General features: G+C 37.6%; 1 protein-coding gene across 1 annotated transcript; it reads right to left on the reverse strand.

Moving 5' to 3' along the window:
• Positions 1-460: 460 nt before the first annotated feature.
• On the reverse strand, positions 461-17,880 carry LOC106057765 (polypeptide N-acetylgalactosaminyltransferase 5-like). The gene is made up of 11 exons (XM_056016552.1): positions 17,329-17,880; positions 14,279-14,329; positions 12,238-12,385; positions 9,998-10,170; positions 7,862-8,026; positions 6,849-7,062; positions 5,226-5,343; positions 4,781-4,960; positions 4,429-4,560; positions 3,316-3,534; positions 461-626 (listed from the first exon to the last, which is right to left on the reverse strand). Exons 1-11 carry the CDS (start codon positions 17,750-17,752, stop codon positions 480-482), a joined length of 1,971 nt encoding a protein of 656 aa, XP_055872527.1. The 5' UTR covers positions 17,753-17,880; the 3' UTR covers positions 461-479.
• Positions 17,881-22,240: the final 4,360 nt, after the last annotated feature.

The following is a 22,240-nucleotide window of genomic DNA, read 5'->3' on the forward strand; positions in this document are numbered from 1 at the left end:
GCATACATAGGATACACGCATACATAGGATACACGCATACATAGGATACACGCATAGGGTACACGCATACATAGGATAGCCTGGCCGACATGAATTATCGTCTCTGTGGTCCCAAGGTCGAACCCTACCAGCCGCCATCAACCGCTGCAGTGGCGTAGCTAGGGAGGGGGGGGAGAATTTGAAAATCCCCCCCCCCGGGCCCCAACTTGAAGAGGGCCCCCAAATGAATGTTTGAAATTTTTTTTTACATTAATATTACGCCATTATCTCATGTCATGATGTCGAATGTCAAAATGCAGGGGCCCCCAAATGATGGCCAATTCCAAACTCCGCTGTTCTACAGGAGATTTGAGCTAGACTTTAATACTGAAGGAACATACGAAACATATACAACAAAACGAAATCAAAACACAGGGGATTGAATGAGCTGTTTGGATCTACATCGTAACTCAACAACACGTTTATCAAGGGGCGATGTTTTATTTCGGAAAATTGAGGTCACTTCTGCGTTTTTGTAGCCCCCACGTCTGCCAGACATTGGCGCTGTTACACTGAGACAGTATCAGTTGTTTTTGGTGTTCAGCTGTAAGACAAAGGCTTGAAGGTAAATGTCTGATTTGTTTGTTCTGGGGACAAAACATTGAGTTTCAATTAGCAAGAAATAAATACCATAGTCTTGTATTACTTAAAGGGATGAATCTCCTAATACCATCAAAGTTCAAGATAAAACCTTTATGATTAGTTCATTCAGTGTTGTAATTTGTTTTCACTTTTCAAAGTTGAGTTTGGTGGAATGCTTTAGTTAAAATTCTACTAAAATGTACCAAATGTATGTGTTTTTAAGTCATTGATTAATATGCTTGACTAGATTGACACATGAAATGAGTAGGACGTAATTATCTTCTTTTTTAAAGTAACGTCTGTAATATATAAGACTAGTCGACCCACGGCGTAGCATACGCCGCTATTTTGCAGGGCCGGCCTTAGCCCACTGCAACATATGCGACCGCAGTGGGCCCCGCACTTTCATTGGACCCTCGCTAATTCTAGGTGTAAATTATTAAATTAAACAATTTTATAGCTTATGACAGATTTCCCGCGGCCTCCTGATTTACCAGGAGCTCCTGAAATTGCAAAATATACGAAAAAGTCATCGAAATCTCAGGAAATTATTAAAATCTTTTGAAAACTCAAACAAATCTCCTGAAATATATAGACAAATAAATTGTCATTTTGGGGTGCCATTCAATATGGAAAACGCCAATCCTACGCGTGATAAAAAAACGGCATTATGCAATACCTGTAATTTTGGAATCTGGTGAAAGAAGCTTTTCGTGCCTTAAACTAATGAAGAATTACTTGAGGTCAACAATTCTCGAAGATAGATTGAAACATTTGGTAATTCTTGCTATTGAGCGTGATCTACGTAGGAAACAGAATTTTTATGATATTGTTACAAATGAACAGTGATAGGTAGAGGTCAACGTATGACCCCGGCGAGATGACACAGCAGCTAGTGTTCCCTGGAATCTACATGTACAAACAAAGACAGGATGTGACGTGTCCACATGTGTTGTTCCAGGGCACGAACAGATCTAAGTAGTGGGACAGTTACTAATGAACAGTGACAGATAAAGGTCACTACGTGTGACCCCGACTTGATGACACTGCAGCGAGTGTTTTCTGGAATCTACATGTATAAATAAAGACAGGATGTGACCTTTCCTGACATGTTATTCCCGAGGATACTAGGAGTGTTTGTGTAACTTTGGACAAGCGATTAGGGACTCTATAAAAGCCAGAGAGTTAATGTGAAAGTCGGTCGTATGGAGTCGTGAGTGAGCCGTTACAGTCGATACAGACTATGTAAGACGTGTGCGGCTCTGTGGAAGAGAAATGTGTACGACTCGATGCAAGTTAACTAGGGTAGAGTTAACTGGAGTGGACTACTGTCGTTAAAGTCTATACAGCGAACTACAGTGGACTTGAGCCGTTACAGTCGATACAGTCGATGTAAGACGTGTGCGGCTCTGATTCGGTAGACTTGAGTACGACTTGGTTCAGCTTTGGGAGACCTGGAGCGACACTGGGAAGTGTGTCGTTGGTCTGTTCTGTGGAATACGGCTCGAGGAAAGTTGAGAAGAGATGAATTGCAACGAAGTGAAGAGATGAATTGCAACGAAGTGAAGAGATGAATTGCAACGAAGTGAAGAGATGAATTGCAACGAAGTATAGCTAACTGTAAACTGACAGATATTGTACAGTCTTCTACGCTACATGTTACAGTAACGAATTGTTAGAGTTAATAGTCATTAAAGTTATATGAAACTGAAAGTTTAGTCGTCAAGTTCTTTGCTGTGTTTTTATTTGTGTGCCAACTAATACATCTAGCCAGAAAATTCAGAAATACGTAACAATATACTGTATGACGTCGCTACACGCAAGGCTCGTAAAGTATTTCTGTACGTAGTAAAGAATGAATAAAATGCAAAGACGCGTTTATTTTTTAATACAAACTCATAATTTTCACTTATTATCCGTATCCCTACCCAAACTTGGCCCAGCGAAATCCGTTTGACATAGGGCCCCCAAAACGGTTAAGTCCGGCCTGCTATTTTGTGACGGGTGAATACTAATTGTTCTCCACTTCCCCTCTTTTTTTCAGAAATAAAAGAGTGATCTTTCCTTTACGTCTTGTTGTCCAAACTGTTGAGCCATGAAGAGAATTATATAGAAAGATTATTTCAGACTACTGTCCTGATTGGCCTTTAAAAAAAAACTCATTTCAGCTAAATATAATATAGAGATTGTGGTCTGTGTTGGATCAGCAGACTCTTTATACTTTACTATTAAGTATGTAATAGAGATGAAGGAGAGTTGCATAGCTATTACATCATTTTCAAGAGCCATTAGAGATAAATGCCTTTTAAAAGCTGAATGGATTTATCAATTTAGTCACGACAAACGTTCTAAATCCATTTAGTGTGTGTGTGAGGCCATTTAATTCTTTTTAGCCCATCAGGTAGGTGTAAAAGGTAGGTCTAAAAATTAGGTGTAAAAGATAGGTCTAAAAGTAGGTGTAAAAGGTAGGTCTAAAAAGTAGGTGTAAAAGGTAGGTTTAAAAGGTAGGTGTAAAAGGTAGGTCTAAAAGGTAGGTCTAAAAAGTAGGTTTAAAAGGTAGGTCTATAAGATAGGTCTAAAAAGTAGGTGTAAAAGATAGGTTTAAAAGGTAGGTCTAAAAGGTACGTCTAAAAGGTAGGTCTATAAGGTAGGTCTCTAAGGTAGGTCTATAAGGTATCAATAATTTCATTAAACCTGTGTATACTCCCACTTTCCCTTGTCGCTGCAGCCTGGCTTTTGAAGAATGACCGCTGAAGTATTGGAAGCACAGACATGACCTGAGTACTGATAGATCTGACCATCTGTGGTGAAATACCAGAAATGACCATCGTAGCCTCCAATACAGTTGACAAGGTAAGCCCCTGAGTCTCCCCGGCCACCGAGACACTTATAAACGTCGGCCAAACTTTTGATCTACAAAACAGAGACATTGACATTAAACGAATAAAATATATTGTGTATTGTAGAGAAACGATCTAAAGTATGCTATATGATGAACTAAACATACAACATATCATAGTAACGTTCATGCCATGACCAGTGCTAGAAATGATGAGTTGCCAAGTCGTACAGACCTGTAAGGTGGCAACAAGCTATTGGTCTAAACTGCCCACTGGTTGTGACGTTGCAGGTCAGTGTTCAGGCCTTATAACAATTGGTCTTGGTTATACTACCAATCAGATACGCATGGACCATTATTTGTTTCAGCACTTAGCTTCACATTTGAGGATCTAATCATTGTAATAAGTAAATTTTTGATGCTAACATTTGTAGTTTTCGCTTCACATTCATACTCTAATGCAGCGGTTCTCAACATGTGGGTCGCGACCCCCTAGGGGGTCGATTGACGATTTGCCAGGGGTCGCCAAAGACCATCGAAAAATTGATTTTTTTGTCCATTCTTCTATTGCTGTATGTGTGCGGGGGGGGGGGGGGTCGCAGCGAGTGGTGGATTGCAAAAAGGGGTCGATGAACTTAAAAGGTTAAGAACCGCTGCTCTAATGTGAATGTCCTGATTGCCTGCTCCAAAACATGCACAAGGGTAGATCTAGATAGGTCACGTTATGCTGATGTAGAAAGATGTTAAAAACTTGTCGCTACCAAAAATATGTTGGCAATGAATTTGAGTTTTGAAAGAGGTCAGAGACAGAAATAAAATAATAAGGTCAATGTGTAATGTGTTACCATGTTCTGTTTGGACTGACTTGCCAGGCTATTGAACTGTTGACTGAATTGGTTAGTTTTAACTGAAATTACAGGTTCTTGAAACTGTCTAGAATTTGATAGACTGTGGAAGTATGTACTTACAGGCCCAGCGAACTGTATATTATCTGAGGGGAAAACCAATTCAGGGTAGATGTTTTTTATGTACCACTCAAAACTTTGACATTTCAGATTTTCTCTTAACTTTTTCCTGTCAGACACGTCACCATAGTCCACCTGGAAAAGAAAGAAAAATACGCAAAACTTCAAAGTAGAGTTAGGACTCGCTATTCAGTTATAGTCTACAATGTTTTGGATGGCTGGATAAAAAAGTGAGTCAAATCAAGTTTGATAAGCTATACGTCAATTTTAAATGTATTTAAATGAAGAATGTTCAAGTCCTAACACTAGATCAAACTATATCAAACATTTCTTTACGAATATATATATTTTTTACCGTCGTATAATTTTTATATTCATAAAAATAATTTTTATAGTCATCCATCCAGACTTCTGCTACACGTATGACATTTTTGAATGTTTGCTGACCACTTCCATGGATTGGCTGACGCGTCCTGTAAACGTGACCAATCACAGAGCAAGGATCCATTTCTAAACTCCCGCCACACATCCATGTCTGCAACACATACATTTTAGTATTAAACATTGAAGACATTGCCTAATCAGCTGCATAAAAAAGTTATTCATACACACATTCGTAGCCATTCATAGTCTTTAGTTTACGCGAAGATTAAATTATACAAAGATTGGTTAAATGAGAAAATGATTTTTTCTTCTTATCAAGTAAATTTATTAACCATTTGATTTTTTAAATATTTTTTTTTATTTTTTCCCCGCATAAACAATTATTTACTATTGATAAACTTAAAATGCTATTTTACCTTGAAAGACAGTTCAAGATTCTCTCCGCCCCAAAACTCCATTTCCGGATCATACGTCCCTAATTCATTAAAGAAATCTCGCGAGATAGCAAACAGTCCACCTGGCATCGTCGGAGATCTGCAAGCAAATATCTCAAGTTATGAAAGTGAACGTTACTATAACTAGAATTAACTGGGCTGTAGGACAATCCTTAAGTCTCATGTATCTGCCGAATCAGAAAGCCCATTAGTAACGAAACGTGCTGAGATTACACGTGAAAGGAAGCGGGCAGTAAGTTTTAAGGTCATCTTGTCCCCGTACACGGGCAGACTAATTGCAGCACATGAACAAGTTCTCTCTCTCTCTCTCTCTCTCTCTCTCTCTCTCAAATCCATGTCTCTATCGCCCTTCATGCAGAACGCGACCTTCATAAAGAATGTGGTCAACTGTTTCTTCGTGGCGACACCGTGAGTCATAGTTTTCTCGAAATCGTCTGAAGGAAACACCAATTGGACAGTGGCCGACTCGGAACTTGGCTAGGACGGGCATTTTTTTTGTTTGTTTATGGTCATGTTGAATGAAATAGTACCGGAATACAGCTAAAAGATTGTTTAAAATCTCAAGAGTAATATGACATCAACTAATAATAAGACTCCAGGGGAGGGGAGGGAAGTAGCGCTTTAACGAGGTGGATCGAGAATGCGTCATTTTATTTTTAATCTTCTCATATCGCTTTCGTTGTCATTTGCGTGCATTATGAAATTAAGTTAGGACAAGATGAAATATTTACTTATATTGCTACTTTTACGAAAAAAAGTGTGTGTGTTTTTATTTTGAATGTGTGTGGTTTGAAATCCTCATCATATTAGATATATAAACTTCTAAAGTACGTTTTTACCAAAGCGATTCTATTCGTCTTTCTCACGTCTGAATTGATTGAAAATTTCCCGCAATATCTTGACCGCGCGTTTCCCCATCACCTCATCATCTGCTGGCTTCCTTTTCCGTGAACAACATGAGCCCACTACAAGACGTATTGCTTAGAACAGTGTTTCCCAAACTGTGTTCCTAGGAACCCTAGTTTTCCGCGAGGCCTAAATTAGTTTTCCACAAATTGCTGAAATAATTAACTAGTAGGCCGTTTACTCTCTCTCAAAAATAACAAAAGTGTTCTGCTAAATTCTCAGAATGCGCGAAGTGTTTCGTTAAGGAAAAAGTTTGGAAAACACTGGCTTAGAACAAAGATTACTATTAGATGATCAAGTCCATTGCCTACCTGCATGCGCAAGTGCGCCGTGGACATCTTAATACCAAAGCATTCCACCTTTGCCCTTTTTGACCAGCGCTATTTACTTAATGAGGTATACGCCGTAGAAGACAGGATAAAACTATCCGCAACGTAAACAAAAAGTTCCTTTTCTGGACAAGGTAGCTATGTGTTCTAAAGCTAAGATCTCGGGTGATAACAAAAAGAAAAGTTCATTTATTTTAATTAAACTCAAAGTTTAAAAATTCCGAAAGTAAGTTTCAGCATTTTAAGGCAGACGTGTGAGTCGGTTTAGAGTTTAGAGGAAAGTAAATCCAGGTCACGACTAACAACAACTAGAAAAAGCTACTTAAAAGCTATTCATTACTATATTTACCTGACGGAGCCGCCGCTTTCATTGCGTCTTTGGAGTTCTCGAGGTGGAATAGAAGCCCAGTTAAACATCAGATTGTAATAGTTAAAAATTCCATAGCTCCAAATGTCTTTATAGCAGAGTAACTGAAATGTCTTGGCGTCAATGGCAGGTATGTTAGGAAATACCACAGCTTTTTTGTTCTGGCCGATTCGAATCAGTATAGACTCAGACCAATCTAGATAGAAACTCTTTTTTGTCAATATTAAATAGATCTATAGATGTTGGTTGTAAAAAATTTTATTAAAGTGACAAACGAAAAAAAATTCTTGAGCGTTACTTCATGTGGAAAATAAGGATCAACGGAGCAAGACGTTCTATAAACGTGAGCAAATCACAGAGCAAGGAACCATTTCTTAGCTCTCGGACACAGGTTGAAACATTTAAGACATTGTGCTACAATGAAATTGATTGGCTAATAGGCCTATGTCTTTATAACTCCCAAAGGGATATCTTATAACTTAATATCCTATTGTATGCCGGATATCCTTGTTTATGTATAAAAAAAACAGAATATATGAAAAAATATTTTAATCCTTTAGTGGAAATCAAGAAAGGATTGGATAGTATGAACACAAACTATATATCAAGTAATAGCAAACTTAATAATTCCATTTCAATAATAGATTCACAAAAATAAGCTTAATATGAAGCTTGAGACTCATTGACTGACTGAACTGTTGTTTTTTTTTTGGATCCTGGAATAAGCTCATCTGCTCTATGTAGGCCTATAGTTTTTCGAACAGAAAGCTCAAGAATATTCTCCTTTTGGAAAATATTTATCTCCCTTACATAATAACTCTTTTGTGTAGAAACTGGAAGGAATTAGTATGTAAAACTTCCTATTTACACTGCTCTGGCAACATTGCCTAATTAGCTCCATAAAAAACATTCACATTTAAAATCATAGGTACACATAGTCGTAACAAGCTAAGTAATAGCTGTAACATTACCAAAATAAGAATTGTTAAATCTACCTGGGAAACATTCGATATGAGAATCCAGAAATACCATCACAGGTGCTGTGGATGAGGCGAATCCCAACAATCGAGCTCTAATCAGACCTTGTTGCTTGGTGTTGCGAACTATTTTGACTTTTGGAAAATGACTGAAATATTTTTCTAGTGGCTTCTTCAGTAAATCTACGTGAGAAAAATAAGTAAAACTAGATTCAAGGATTCACTTTATACATTAAATATTTTATTTGCTGTTTTAAAGTAACTTTTGTGTCTATAAGTAGAACGTAATAGGTCCACAGAGGTAATTGTCCTATCCATTATTTTCAAAAGTTAGTAAAGCTTTATAGAATGATTATGAGCTTACAAACACAAACCTTGCTAAATGGCTTCATTCTCAAAATTGGATTACAAAATGGAATCCATTAAATTGGATGGAAACAAAATATCAATTTTAAGTTTGGAACCTACGTAAATTCAGTTTATTCAAGCTAAGAATAAAGCGACAATAAATTCTGTATGTATTTTTTGTTTCAGAAAGTCGTATCTATGATAGGCTTATCATTTCTTACTGCTGCTTGCTACCATACTAATAATAATTTTATTTATAGAGCGCTGTTAACAAACAAAATTTAGGCTCAAGGCGTTGTAATAATAAATTACAAACATAAACACGAGAACTAAAATGACAAACAAAATCTAAAAAAGTTTTAAACAGATAGGTCTTCATGCTCTTCTTAAAAGTAGTGTAGCATGTTGTCTATCTATATTGAAATGAGTGCAACCAGGAATACAATATTGTCTAAACATTTCATAAACCATTGCCTGAAATTTCTAGAATGAATTTCAAACTCGTAGAGATTCAAGTATAACAGATGTATATCTTCGCTGACACTCCAGTCATATTCTCAACAGACAAGGAAACAGAATCAGAAGGTTCATAAAAGGTGATAAAAAATAAAAGTAAAAAATAGCACAATGCCAAGACGGTGGTTTCTGTTTATTTAGATCTTGTACTTGACTCTCCCTTTTCTTCCCCCGGTATCTTGGGCAATGACGCAAAGGCATAATGATTTCAAGTGAATTCTGTGTAATACGCTCTGTCTTTAGTACTCTCTACCCATCTGATGTAGATCCATCATCAACTAAAACAATTTCTCTACCCACCTGATGTATATACATATTATCCACTTAAACCAGTGATGCCCAAAATCCGGCCCGCGGGCCATATTCGGCCCGCGACGTGGTTCAATCCGGCCCTCTGAGAAGTCGGCATAAAGCGTAAATACCCCAACCCCCCCCCCTTTTTTCCAAAGAAAAAAAGGTTGAAAAATGTATCTAACCTACGTTAAGGTCCTCACATTTTCTCTGATGGATTGGTCCAAGAATTTTAAAATTTTGTGCGTTTATTTCTCTGAATGTAGAATCTAAGAATCTAACAGGAAGAGTGTACTCATTTTACTTTTGTTGTTGTGTGGATATTAAACCAACATATTTTATTTGTAAAGAATGTGTGGATGTTTTAAAAGAACAACATATAAACGGCTTTATCAAACGAATCTGACGACATTCTTGGTTTGAGTCGCGAATAAAAGATTGTTACATTTTTTAAAGCCTAGAGGCCTAGATGGGGGGGGGGGGGGGTTGATGGGAATATTTACCAAATAGCGACAAGAAAATGAGTCGCTTAACAAGCTGGCTGCAATGCGTGGTCGAGAGGCCAAGTGCGCTTGAACTTGGCTTGGCTACCTAGAAGGGGGCTCGAGGTTCGACACCCGACTCGGGCAGAGTTGTGTTTACTGAGCGCCTAAAGGCAGCACGGAAAACCAACTCCTAGATACCCCCTCCCCCCACTGGTCCACAAATGAGATTGGACCAAAAGCGCTCTGAGCATGCTATAAGCATGAAAGTAGCGCTATATAAAAGCTATAATAATAATGCTGTTCATATTTGAAGTAGAGAAATGAAGCCATTTTCTGACAACTTCAAATATCTCATTAATTAGTGTATTAGATCCACGGATTTGTAATAAAATAATTTCAGGTCAATGTCAATTCTTTTTTTTGTACCTTTTCGTTCATATGAGTGTCGGAAATTAAAATGGCCCGCAGATCGAATTAGGTTGGGCATCACTGACTTAAACAGTTCTTTACCCACCTGATGTAGATCCATCATCCACTAAAACAATTTCGCGAAGAATGTGTTCCGGTGTCCTTGAGAGCACGCTGTGCACAGACCGGAGGAGAGTCGTCCAGGCCTCGTTGTGGAAGACGAACACAACGCCTAATTCATCCCTAGTCCCGTTGTAGGACTGGATGTAACGTTTGCATCTAGGAAAACATATGAGAAAAAAAAGTTGCAGTGAATTTGTTCAATGCTTTTGATCTATACATAATGTATTACAGAGAATGTGTTCTTTGTAAAGTGTCTATACACAATGTATTACAGAGAATGTGTTCTTTGTAAAGTGTCTATACACAATGTATTACAGAGAATGTGTTCTTTGTAAAGTGTCTATACACAATGTATTACAGAGAATGTGTTCTTTGTAAAGTGTCTATACACAATGTATTACAGAGAATGTGTTCTTTGTAAAGTGTCTATACACAATGTATTACAGAGAATGTATTCTTTGTAAAGTGTCTATACATAATGTATTACAGAGAATGTGTTCTTTGTAAAGTGTCTTACAGGAATTGAAAGAAAGCCCAATTATGACTTATGACCCAGAGCCAAGAATAAGAGTTTGGCTATTCACCGATCCTTCTAGAAAGATACACACTAAAGGCCTACAACAGGCTTTGAGTAGCACTTTATATTCCTTGCTCCATTACAGCAAACATAAAAAAAGTCATTTAGTTCAGTAAAAAAAGAAATAGACTACGTTGTCTCAGAGGTAGAAGAGCGCGTCATATGCGGGGCCCTGAACCTGTATTTACCGTACCACATCAGGCTAACCGGCCCGTTCGCCTCTAACGCTGTATGCCTTATTCTTTTGCTAGTAAACATAGTACCTTATGTAGGTACTGTACTATTGACCTTTCACTACTGTATTGTAATTGTTCTGCATGAAAGATTTCGCCTTTTAAGGTTAATAAACGTAACTAATGATTCGGAAACATTTTGCATGAAAAATCAACAACCTAGATAATAATAATTTTTGCTAAGCACGCTGGAGTCGGAAAGTAACTATTAATAGGAGAGTCAGAACACTTACAGTAACCAAATAGTTGCATTGACGGTCACAGACTGATTCAGTCACGGAACTTTCCTGGCTTGTAGTTTTGCACTAATAATAATAATAGCATATATCTTCTCTCCCGATGAATCAGTTGTGCCATAGGAGCTACAATTGTCCCTTGACGTTCGCAGATCCGACTTTCGCGGAAGGGCTATACCACGGGTTTTCAAAACAAATAATGAAAAAATATTCCAGCGTTGTTGTTTTTTTTTTTTAACACCGATTTTTCCAGTGCTACTCGATGTATCTGTACATTAGCTTAATGAAAAATAAAACAACGAATACGTCATCGCCAAACTTTCTGGATGCAGATTGGCCAAAATAAGCGTTTAGCAACTGGTTCAATCGAGACCAATCGTCAAAGTGAGCCTCAACACTGAGCTGCGACGTCGCAACCTGTGTAGACCAATAACCCATTGTCCCGTCGCAGGTCGTGAAGTCAGAAACAGATGGCATGTAAAGGTTACACTGTTCGTATCCAAAAAAAAAGTGTACAATATATGAAATAAAATACCGCGGAAATTTTAAATTCTTAGAATGTATCCCCCTCGAAAGTCAAGAACACATTAGGCCTATATTTCTTTATTAATTTTCATTTCATTAAAAAATCGATTTTTTAAAAGTTGCATTTATGTTACAACACTATAAATGACCAATATCTCAATCATGAAGAAATAACTATAGAACACTGCCGCTGCTTCAACTATTGGCTAATCACTACGTGTTTTCCTATTCAAATCCGATTGGATGTCGTTTATGTACGAAATAAATGATGTCAATTGGGCGCTTTCAGCTACTTGTTTTTATTGATGCCAAGGTGAACTGTTAAACAATGATAGCCTCGCAGAATCGACAGGTCACAAGATGCTGTTTTTACCGAAACTAAATGGTATTTGAAACCAAAAATGTCATGTTAAGAGCTGGCATGATAATTGGTATCATAGAGATGCCGGAAAGGCTTCCAAAACATTGACAAGTCCATGTTAATGAGAACAAGGGAATCTACGATCGCAGGGCCTGGAGCGGTTGCCCCACTTACCACTTTGTTCAAATAATGAGTTGCGAAATGTTTTTGTTTTATAATTTGTTAACAACCTCTAGTTTAGAGTGTGTCAGTATTTGCTTTGTTTCTCATGAACTCCTGCCCCAAACTTACGCATCAGACATACACGGTGGTAGACTCCTGTGTATTGAGATCTTTTCACCGATGTATTCATTAAAACTGTTCTTCTGCCAGCCCTCATCATATCGAGCTTTGTCTTGTGCTGGGATGTCTTTGACGAGTACTTCAACGCCACCTTCTCCTGAACATACAGAGAAATGTTTATAGCAAACTTTCATATCTTTGTGTTTTTTTATATCCATACACATTCTATTAATCTGTAACAAACTTAACACATTCTTTAGCAAAATTAGTGATTAATTAAGTTAGTTTACCAGAAAAGTTAATCCAGTCGAGGATAGTATATGTCAGGACAGGGCCGGTCCTAACAATTGCGGGGCCCTATGCGAAACTGATTGCGCGGGGCCTAGTCTGGGTAGAAATAAGGGTAATAAGTGACAATTAAGATTTTGAATTAGAAAAAAAAATTGACTTTGAATTTTATTTATTCTTTACTAAGAACAAAATTTGCGATCAAATTAACTTTAATTTACGAACTTTGCAACCTATGGCATATGTATTTGCTAGTGACTATAAAAGTAAATAAAGAATTGTAACTTCTGATTAAGGTGAAAACTCGCCCGATTATTACAATTTATTACACGAAAGCTGACAATGCCTTTTTTCTTTTATCGCGAGTAGGATTTGCGTTTGCCGCATTAAATGACACCCACAAATGACAATTTTGACTATTTTTCAGGAGATTTCAATAAATTCAGGAGATTTCCATGACTTTTTCGTACGTATTCTACAATTAAATAATTACACCTACAATTAGCGCGGGGCCTATGAAAGCGCGGGGCCCACTGCGACCGCATAGGTTGCAGTGACCTAAGACCGGCCCTGTGTCAGGACTTAAAACTACTATAAAAGCTGTTTGTTTAGCATCCAGTAACAGTCACATTAGTCAAGTAAATCAGTCATGTTAATCCATTAGTCAAGTTAATCATCATGCTAATCCATTAGTCAAGTTAATCATTCAAGTTAATCAGTCATGTTAATTCATTAGTCAAGTTAATCAGTCATGTTAATTCATTAGTCAAGTTAATCAGTCATGTATTAGTCATGATAATACATTAGTCAATTTAATCAGCCTAGTTAATCAGTCATGTTATTCTATTAGTCAAGTTAATCAGTTATATTAATCCATTAGTCAAGTTGATCAGTCATTTTAATCCATGAACCAATCTAATCAACTTGCTTTTATCTATTTAAATGTTGTGACAATATTTTTGTTTGTGTTACTGTAGACCACAACAAAGATTCAGTTCCTTTCCTTTAATTACTTTTAATTAAACTACGTGTCTCTATGGGCACTAAGATCGCAATAGTTGCAATATCTTATCTTATATATTACAGACGTTACTTCAGAGAAAAAGATCATTACGTCCTACGTCCTTGGTAAGGTATTGTTTTGGGGAAGAGAAAGTTACAATTAGAGATAAACAACAAGCACAATAAAAACAGCCTTTAAAAACACAAAACTTATCTGGCATAAATATCCCAGTAAAGCATAATTAAACTCCCTTTTTTTCTTTATAAAACAATTAATTATTTACCACTAATTGATTAACTAACTGGTTAATTTTTAGTATTGATTCGTGTATTGTCATCGACTATGAATAATTAGAGGATATTTCAATTTGATTTGAGAAAGGGAGGTGGGGATAAAAAACAATAAACAAATCAATAATGGAAATAACTCCACATATAGCCTACGGTCACACCTCTCAATGAGTAGCATTTATTTCCCCTGTTCGATTCCAAACAAATGATTAATTACCAATAATTAAGTAAATAATAAGTGAACTATTTGATTGATTCATGTTTTGTTAGGTACAACTAATAATTGTGTAACGTTTCAACTAGTTCTGAGAATGGGTGTGGGAGAAATAACGTGTAAAAAAATTGTACCAGACAGACAGAGTGAGTTGATATAAGCTTTGTAAAAAGGGTAGACTAGATTCAACACACTATAACTGTAAGCTGCTAGTTTAGAGATTTAAAAACAAGAATGTAAAGTTCAATGATTTACCTGGACCAGTTTCATTTTTTGAGTCAACAAAAAAAGGCAGCGTAACATTGTCTGTGGTTAGGATAGACAAAAAAAACAACACAATTAAAACCCAGCTAGAAAAAAATACTTAAGATAAAAACATTTCTATGAAAAATTTTCTTAACAATCTGGCATAAAAAAAGCCTACTCCTACTCGATTTATTGTAGCTAATACCTATATATCATGGGCGTAGCCGAGGGGGGGGGGGTTGGAGTTCCCCCCCTTCCGAAATGAAATCCCCCCCCCCCCCGCAGGAGGAGGGGATCGGAATTTAGTGACTGATTTTTGCTTTGATTTTGTTTATTTTAGGTGAGATTTAAATACTAAATCATCACTTGTCCCAACACAGACAAGGTTTTCTGAGTTTAAAACCCCTTACCAAGTTTTTTTTTTAGTTTAAAACCCCTACCAGGGGGTTTTGAGTTTAAAACCCCTACCAGGGGGTTTTGAGTTAAAAACCCCTGCCAGGGGTTTTAGCAGTTAAATCCCCCTCTGCTATAAAACAAAACCAAAAAACAACAACATGCAAACGACAATCCCCAAATTCCAAGATCACAGTTAAGGAAGATTTTGATTTTAAAACCCCCTCCAAAATTTACGATAAACCCCCTCTTAAATATAAAAAAAGCAAATTACACACTTCAAATTTTGAAGGGGTTTTGAGTTCCCCCCCCCTCCACCTCTTCAGTAGTGTTTGAAGCTAAAAAATACCTCTTCAATATAAAAAAAAGCTAATTACGCACTCAAAATGTTATGAGCGTAGCTAAATGGGTTTTTACTCAGTTTTGAGTTTAACCCCCCCCCTTTTCAGCGGGGTTTGAAGGTAAAAAATACCTCTTTAATATCAAAAACAAAGTTAATTATACAGTCAAAATTCTTTGGATCTAGTCAAAGGGGTTTTGAGTTTAAACTCCCCTCCAGTGGATTTTGAAGCTAAAAATACCTTTTCAATATAAAAAAAAACATATTACACACTCTAAAATCCATGAGCGTAGCTAAAGGGGTTTTGAGTTTAAATCCCCCGCCAGCGGGGTTGGAAGTTAAAAAATACATCTTCAATGTATAAAAAAGCAAATTTCGCACTCAAAATGCTATGAGCGTTGCCAAAAGGGATTTGAGTTTAAACCCCCTTTAGAGGGATTTGATGCTAAAAAATACCTCTTCAATATAAAAAAAAAAGCAAATTACACACTGAAATTATTTGAGCGTAGCCAAGCCTATTGGGGGTTTTGAGTTTAAACCCCTCTCCTCCAGATGGTTTTGAGTTTAAAATCCACTTACAGAGTGTTTTGAGGTGGAAAACATCTATCTTCATATTATTCTAACGCAAACTCGAGTTACCATCTTCTATGACCGTAGCTAAATGGTGTTTTGAATTTAAAAAAAAAATCGAGAGATTCTTTAGTTTAAGACCCCCAACAGATGATTTTGACAATAAAACTTCCCTTTTCGATATAAAAGCTAAAGCAAACTAATTCCAAGAGCTTATTCAAGAGAGGTTACACATTTCTACCAGTGGCGAGGCTACATTAATAAAGTGCAATGAATAGTCATCTGCCAAAATTGTAAAAACACTAAATGTGGCTCAACAAAGATGGTTAAGACAGATTTGAGAAGTCAGTCATATTGGGTCTAAATCAAGGAAATCCTATGCCGAACTGGGAGACGACCCCTTAGTAGGATTGTGACAGAGCGTTGCATGAGGTTTGAGGGACATGTTCTCCGACAAAATGAAATACGCATAATAAGAGCTGCGATGACATCCTATTAAGTACAACTTGGCGCCACACATTCATGGAGGTCCTCAGAGCAGGTGGGAAGAAGATTCAGACATTACCAGTGACAGATATTTGTGGAAACAGCTTGACGCAAATGCGCTGAACGGCGCGGGAGGGTCTAAGTCAGTAAGAATAGCACATTAGGTTTTTGCAATAAAACTTTTTTAATAGCAGGAAAATGCACTGTAGATACCTCAGAAAATGCATTTTTTTGGCTTTCAATACTGGCGCTCCCCCAGACCCATTGCTGTCTATGACGAGGAGTCTACAATTTTTCCACTAACTACAGGAAGAAATTCTAGGGCACAATAAACGTCTTCCGAAAGAATGAAGGGTCAGAATGTAATAAAGATTCTGTACACACACACACACACATACATATATATACATATAAATATATTTTTTGGCGGGGGGGGGGGAGAAAAAAAATCCCCCACCCCCGCGAAAAAAATAAAATCCTGGCTACGCCCATGCTATATATATATATACCTTTAGTCTACTTCATTCAAGAAAAAAAAAGGAAGGAGTTTGACACATAAATCTAGGCCTATATTTAGAAAGTCTGATGTCTCATAATCATCACCTGTCTTCAGACGTGAATCTTAGAGGTGCTGTGACAGTTTATGTAACCTAATCCATTATTTTAAAGATTATGAAGCTAGTAGAGTGTAAACTTCCTGTTTGTTCTTTTTCAAGTTATTTTTTTATTCTGTATGCTATGTCATCAGGAGCTGGTGACCCTTAGGCAGTTTGCAGCACACAGTGCTACCTGATGGCTGAACCTGCGACACTACTGATCCCAAACTGTATCGAGTATTTGCCGTCCCTTTAGACACGTTTTGGCTTTTTTTTTCTTTATTTTGGTTTACATTGTTCGGGTGTTCCTTCACAATTGAAGATTATTACATTCTAGCTCAAACTTCCCACAGGATGGCGGGGGATGGCCTCGGGCAGGGTTTGAACCTGAGACCATCGAACGACAGTCCAGACCGCATACTACATACACAACCAGGTAGCCGTCCAGGCTTTATAGAAAAGTTGAGTAGTTGACATCAGTTCGACCATAGCTAATGCCCAGTTTATATATATATATAGGCTACTCGCACACACTCGCGCACTCACACACACACATATACATACATAGGCCTACTGCTGTCATGCCTAGATATTTTGAGTTTATTTTTATGTAGGACTGCAATGCCGATTGAAAATCGTTTTTTTTTTCTTATTCTAAGGAAGCATTAACAAACCTGAATTGTTGATTTTGTCATTCGGTGTCACTTTTACAAGTTTATCTGTTTTATTCTCCTGTCCATTCGAAACATTTTTATTTGGTTGAATTGGACCTTGTAAAACTATATGTCCAATAGATTGACGCACGACTTCTGCTTCAGCTGTCGAGACTATATTCCTAGGCGAAACTTTGATTTCAGAATGCTGTTCTAAATTCTTGAACACAACTTCTTTTTCAGTAGTCCTGTTTATTTCTACAGAAAACCTTTCTTTTACAATTTGTTGCTTTAAGCTGAGCGTCAGTGTTTCCTTATTAGATTTATAAGTGTAGATAATGACAAAGATCAACGTCAGAAATAAGGAGGATCCTAATATGCTGCAACATTTTCGCATTTTTACTATTGGCATGAAAACTAATAATTTATAAAGTAATCGTTTCATGTTTGTTTTTGCTTGTACACAATAAAAACACAATACAAATAAAAAAGCCTAACTAAATTTGATGAAAACAAATCATAACACACTCTTAACACATGATCATGAAGAAAGAGAGAGGAGATCTACACATCTTGTATTGAATATTTTGAAAGTTTCAGTAGCAAGCTGTGCCATGCTATACACATGTAGATTTTTTTTTTTAATCCTCTAATCTGTAACATAAAGCAGTCGCAGTCTGTATAGATTTCTACATTTCCTTCATTTCAGTCCATTTCAAAACTTGATATAGTTCAGTGCGATTGTTTCACGGTTTGCGATTTACAAATGATGGAAATAATTCAAATCAAGAGCCGGTCATATTAGAGTACCGGGCCTAGGGAGTAGGCCTACACAGTGGGCGGCGCCGTCTGACTTTAGTTAGATGTTTTCCTTCAAGAAAGTACGTCTAGTTCTTCGCGGACTGGTGCATCGAAACTTTTAACTAGCGAGTGTCTCAACACAAAAGTGAAGGGCACAAAGAGAACAGAATATTCAATAAAATTCCACAAAACAAAACTCTCATAAATATGAAAGGCGATCATATTAAAGCGTATGAGTGATAATGAGTCTGCTCAAAGAGTATGGAAGAGCGGTTTGAAGTCGTCTTAAGTCAGGATATAATAATAATAAAGGATACTCACCTAGGCGTAAGGATGGAGAAGGAGGAAGGGCCCTCCAGGTTGAGAACAGCTGCTTTATCATAGGTTTTATGAGTCCTACTACACATCTATGCTTTAAGTGTTATCTTGTGGATTTCTTAATAAAAATAGTAGGCCTAAAAGTAACAGATATAGACAGTTATTCACTTGTCATTTGTCATCATATCCTGCAAGTTCTCTGACTTTGTTAGTATTGGTCATAGATTTAAGTGCATAGGACTTGCATTACATATTTTTTTAAATAGATTTTTATTAAGCCTATTACTTTTTAAAAAATGACTTTATCTACATAATCGTAATTGTACGTTACTTGCGCGGCCCAGAGTTGTGCTCAATCCCAGTTTGATAGTAATGTAGGCCTATCTTCCTAAAACATAGGCTAAAGAAATAGTCTAAATATCACGAAACACAGCAACAAAACCATTGGGAGGCAGTGGCGTAACTAAGGGGGGGGGAGGATGGGGGGGGGGGAGAATTTTAAAATCCCCCCCGGGCCCCCACCTGGGGGATCCCCCAAATGGGTGTCCGAAATTTATTTGTAAATACATAAATTAATATATTTGATTGACAAATAGTGTCAACGGGTGTCTTTTTTTTTCAACATTTATGGATTAAATTTATCAGAAAGATCACCTAGATCTAGGTCTATCAGTACGTTGACTTTGTTGACATTTACATTTTAAAAATATTTTTCCACAAAGATCACATTTTTTTAAAAAATTGGTCTTCCATTTTAAACTTTGTTGCCACGAATAAAACTGCATGATATACAGCGAATTCCAGCTATCTTGTTACCTTTACTAATAATAGATCTAAATGACGAGTATTATATGGCTACACTAATTAACCTTGAAGCAAAATTTACAGAATCGAGTATAACAGATCACAAAGTTATTCTTAATAATGCTAAAATTGTCCATTATTCGGGTTTGGCGTCTATAATTTCAGAATTGAACTTCACACTCCGAGTTATTACCCCTTTATTCATCTTTCCTCATTCCAATGGAAATAATAAAATAATGACGTAATATCATATAATATTAGCACATCCTTCCTTTTGAAGTTATTATCACACCCTTCCTTTTAAAGTTCTTAAGAGTGATATCTACTAGCAGGGCCGGCCCTAGCATTTGCGGGGCCCTATGCGAAACGGATCGCGCGGGGCCTAGTCTGGGTAGGGATAAGCATAATGTCAAAATTATTTTTTTTTAAAATTAGAAAATAGGCCTACTTTCGTCTTTGCAATAAATTTTTATCAAATGAAAGCTCGCAATGCCACTTTTTATTTATAGGCACCCCAAAATGTCAATTTGGTCTATTCTTCAGAATAAATTCAAAAAATAGTTCAGGACTTTATCGTATATTTTGCCTTTTCATGAGATTTCCTGGGGGCCCTGGAAAATCAGGAGGTCGCGAAAACCCTGTTATTTTATATACGTTATAATGGTTTAATTTAATAATGTACACTTGGAATTAGCGCGGGGCCTATGAAAGCGCGGCGCCCACTGCGACCGCATAGGCTGCAGTGGCCTAAGGCCGGCCCTGTCTACTAGGAACTTTAACAATTCGTCCATTTCTGGTTGTCTTGACTGGCACAACAAGTTCTCTAGACGTTGGTCTATAACTGTCTGTTTCGTTTGTTCCAACAGTTTGCAGTTCGTAGTCTCCATCGGTATCATAGTACCCAGAGATGTCTACATCGAAACTCTTATTTAAAAAGCGTTGATTTCTTCTGTATGTTTTTCCATCGTTTGACTTTATGATGTAAGATCTGGGTGCTGAATGTTTTTTTTTTATGACAACTGCTTTCTGCCATGTTTGACCTAGACGAACTCTCCGACAGAATAAACTTTAGGTAGTATTGCTTTTCATCTGTCGTTCGTTGAGTAATGTCTCTGCATTTTGAGCTACCGATGGTTTCAATAGTTTGGGATCAGTTGGAATGATTCCCTGGGTCTTCTACTCTTCAGCAGTTGTGATGGTGAATACGGCAGTCTACTTATCGGAGTATTTATATACTCGAGCATAACGAGATATGGATCTTTCCCACTTTTGTATGCTCTGAATCCTTTTGCTTTCGCACAAAACATAAACAACCAACAATGACGTAATACCATATAATATTAGCACAGAATCTTCTTCGTGCAGTGGAAAATTAAGAATTTTTTGCCTATCTTGAATTCAAAGCTCCTGCGCCCAATTAATATAGTTCGGAAGAAACTACAAAAGTCTGGACTGCATATACGGGAAGCTGCTAAAGAAATTAGTACCCTTTCATGCTTTCTACAAAATGATGAGAAACTGACAAAAACCCAATCCATCGAAAAAGCAAAAGAAGGTAGTGAATACTATGGATTCCCTGTAATCAAAACAACCAGAAGAAAGAAAAGACTTGATGGGAAGTTGAGTTCTAATGTAGGACTGTCAATAGAACTGCAATTCAAACGTGTTGCGACAGAAGTGCTGGACAGATTTCATATGGAGATGAAGGGCAGATTCCAAAGGCTGGAAAGAAAATGGATACCTTTGGGTTTCTTCTTCAACCAAGACACCTGTTAGATGATGACACGCTTGTGACTAACTGTGCTACTTTTCCTGTTTGTATGATGAAATAAATGGAAAATCGCTTTTTCAATGATGTCATTGATGCACGAGCACTTTTCATTAACAAACCAGTAATACAATCACCAATAGACATATTGAGGAAACAGGCTTCATATGGGAATTACGTGTGCTCAAACCTTGCAACCTCTTCCGAATACCGCTAACTCAGGCCACTTCTATTACGTCATGTGAGAGATTATTCTCAAAGCTCAAGTTCATCAAAAACTATTTCAGGAGCACAATGACGCAAGAAAGGCTTATCGTGGTTTTAATGTCAGTGAAGTCACAAATACTAGAAAGTATCGATGTAGTTGATGTTATCATCATCATCATCATCAAACTCCATTAGAGTGAGGGCTTGAGAGGCTCAAATCCTCTCTTGCAAAAGCCCTGGACAGAAACCCTGCTGTCTTGCGTAGTGCATAAATGTCGCCATACAGGTCGAGAATTTTGGGTTTCCCAGACCTGTCGAGACGGAGATCAGCAAGTCTGGGGCAGTCAAACAGAATATGAGGCACGGTTTCCTCTTCTTCACCGCAGTGGGGGCACCGTGAATCAAAATTTGGCCATAGCTGCGAGAAATATGAGCCAACAGGACAGTGGCCTGTCCTGCACTGTGCTATAATAGCTTGCTCAGGCCTGGACAGCCTCCACCACGGGGAAGTGCGGTCAGGGCGCCTCATGCGCTCCCAGACTCCACGGGCTTTTTGGGACTTGTCCCAGCACTCAAACCATTTTTCCATTTCTGTTTTTTGTATTATAGCCAGGGCTTGATGAAAGCTTACAGCCTGGTCAGTGGGTGGAATTTGCCCTCCCTGGTGGGCCAAAGAGTCTGCGATTGTGTTGCCAGTCACACCTATGTGACTCGGTACCCACTGCATTATTACAGGGGTGCCATAGCGTTGTTTGATGTTATGTGAAGCCATGATGAGAGTGTTGATATTGGGGGGCCATGGTCCGGGGCTTTGCAAAGCCTGTAGTACAGATTTTGAGTCAGTGACCACAACAATCTGTGTTGCCCTCAAATGTCCCTCGCCGAGTTGAGAGTCAATGACTTTTAAGGCTTCACAGACTGCTATGGTCTCCGCATCAAAACTGCAAACACTACCACATGGTCCAAAGATTTTGACTGTGTAAGCGCCAAGAAAGTCGATGTAGGCTCCATAGCCTGCTCTTCCAGAATCTATTG

This window comes from Biomphalaria glabrata, chromosome 1, assembly GCF_947242115.1.
Source record: "Biomphalaria glabrata chromosome 1, xgBioGlab47.1, whole genome shotgun sequence".
Classification (NCBI taxonomy): Eukaryota; Metazoa; Mollusca; class Gastropoda; family Planorbidae; genus Biomphalaria; species Biomphalaria glabrata.

Excerpts from the sequence above, each read along its gene's own strand:
- LOC106057765 (XM_056016552.1), bottom strand. The coding sequence starts at position 17,752 with ATGAAACGATTACTTTATAAATTATTAGTTTTCATGCCAATAGTAAAA. Across the intron at positions 10,171-12,237 it reads CCACCGTGTATGTCTGATGC|ATGCAAACGTTACATCCAGT; the intron begins GTAAGTTTGGGG and ends ATGTTTTCCTAG. Across the intron at positions 4,561-4,780 it reads AATATAAAAATTATACGACG|GTGGACTATGGTGACGTGTC; the intron begins GTAAAAAATATA and ends TTTCTTTTCCAG.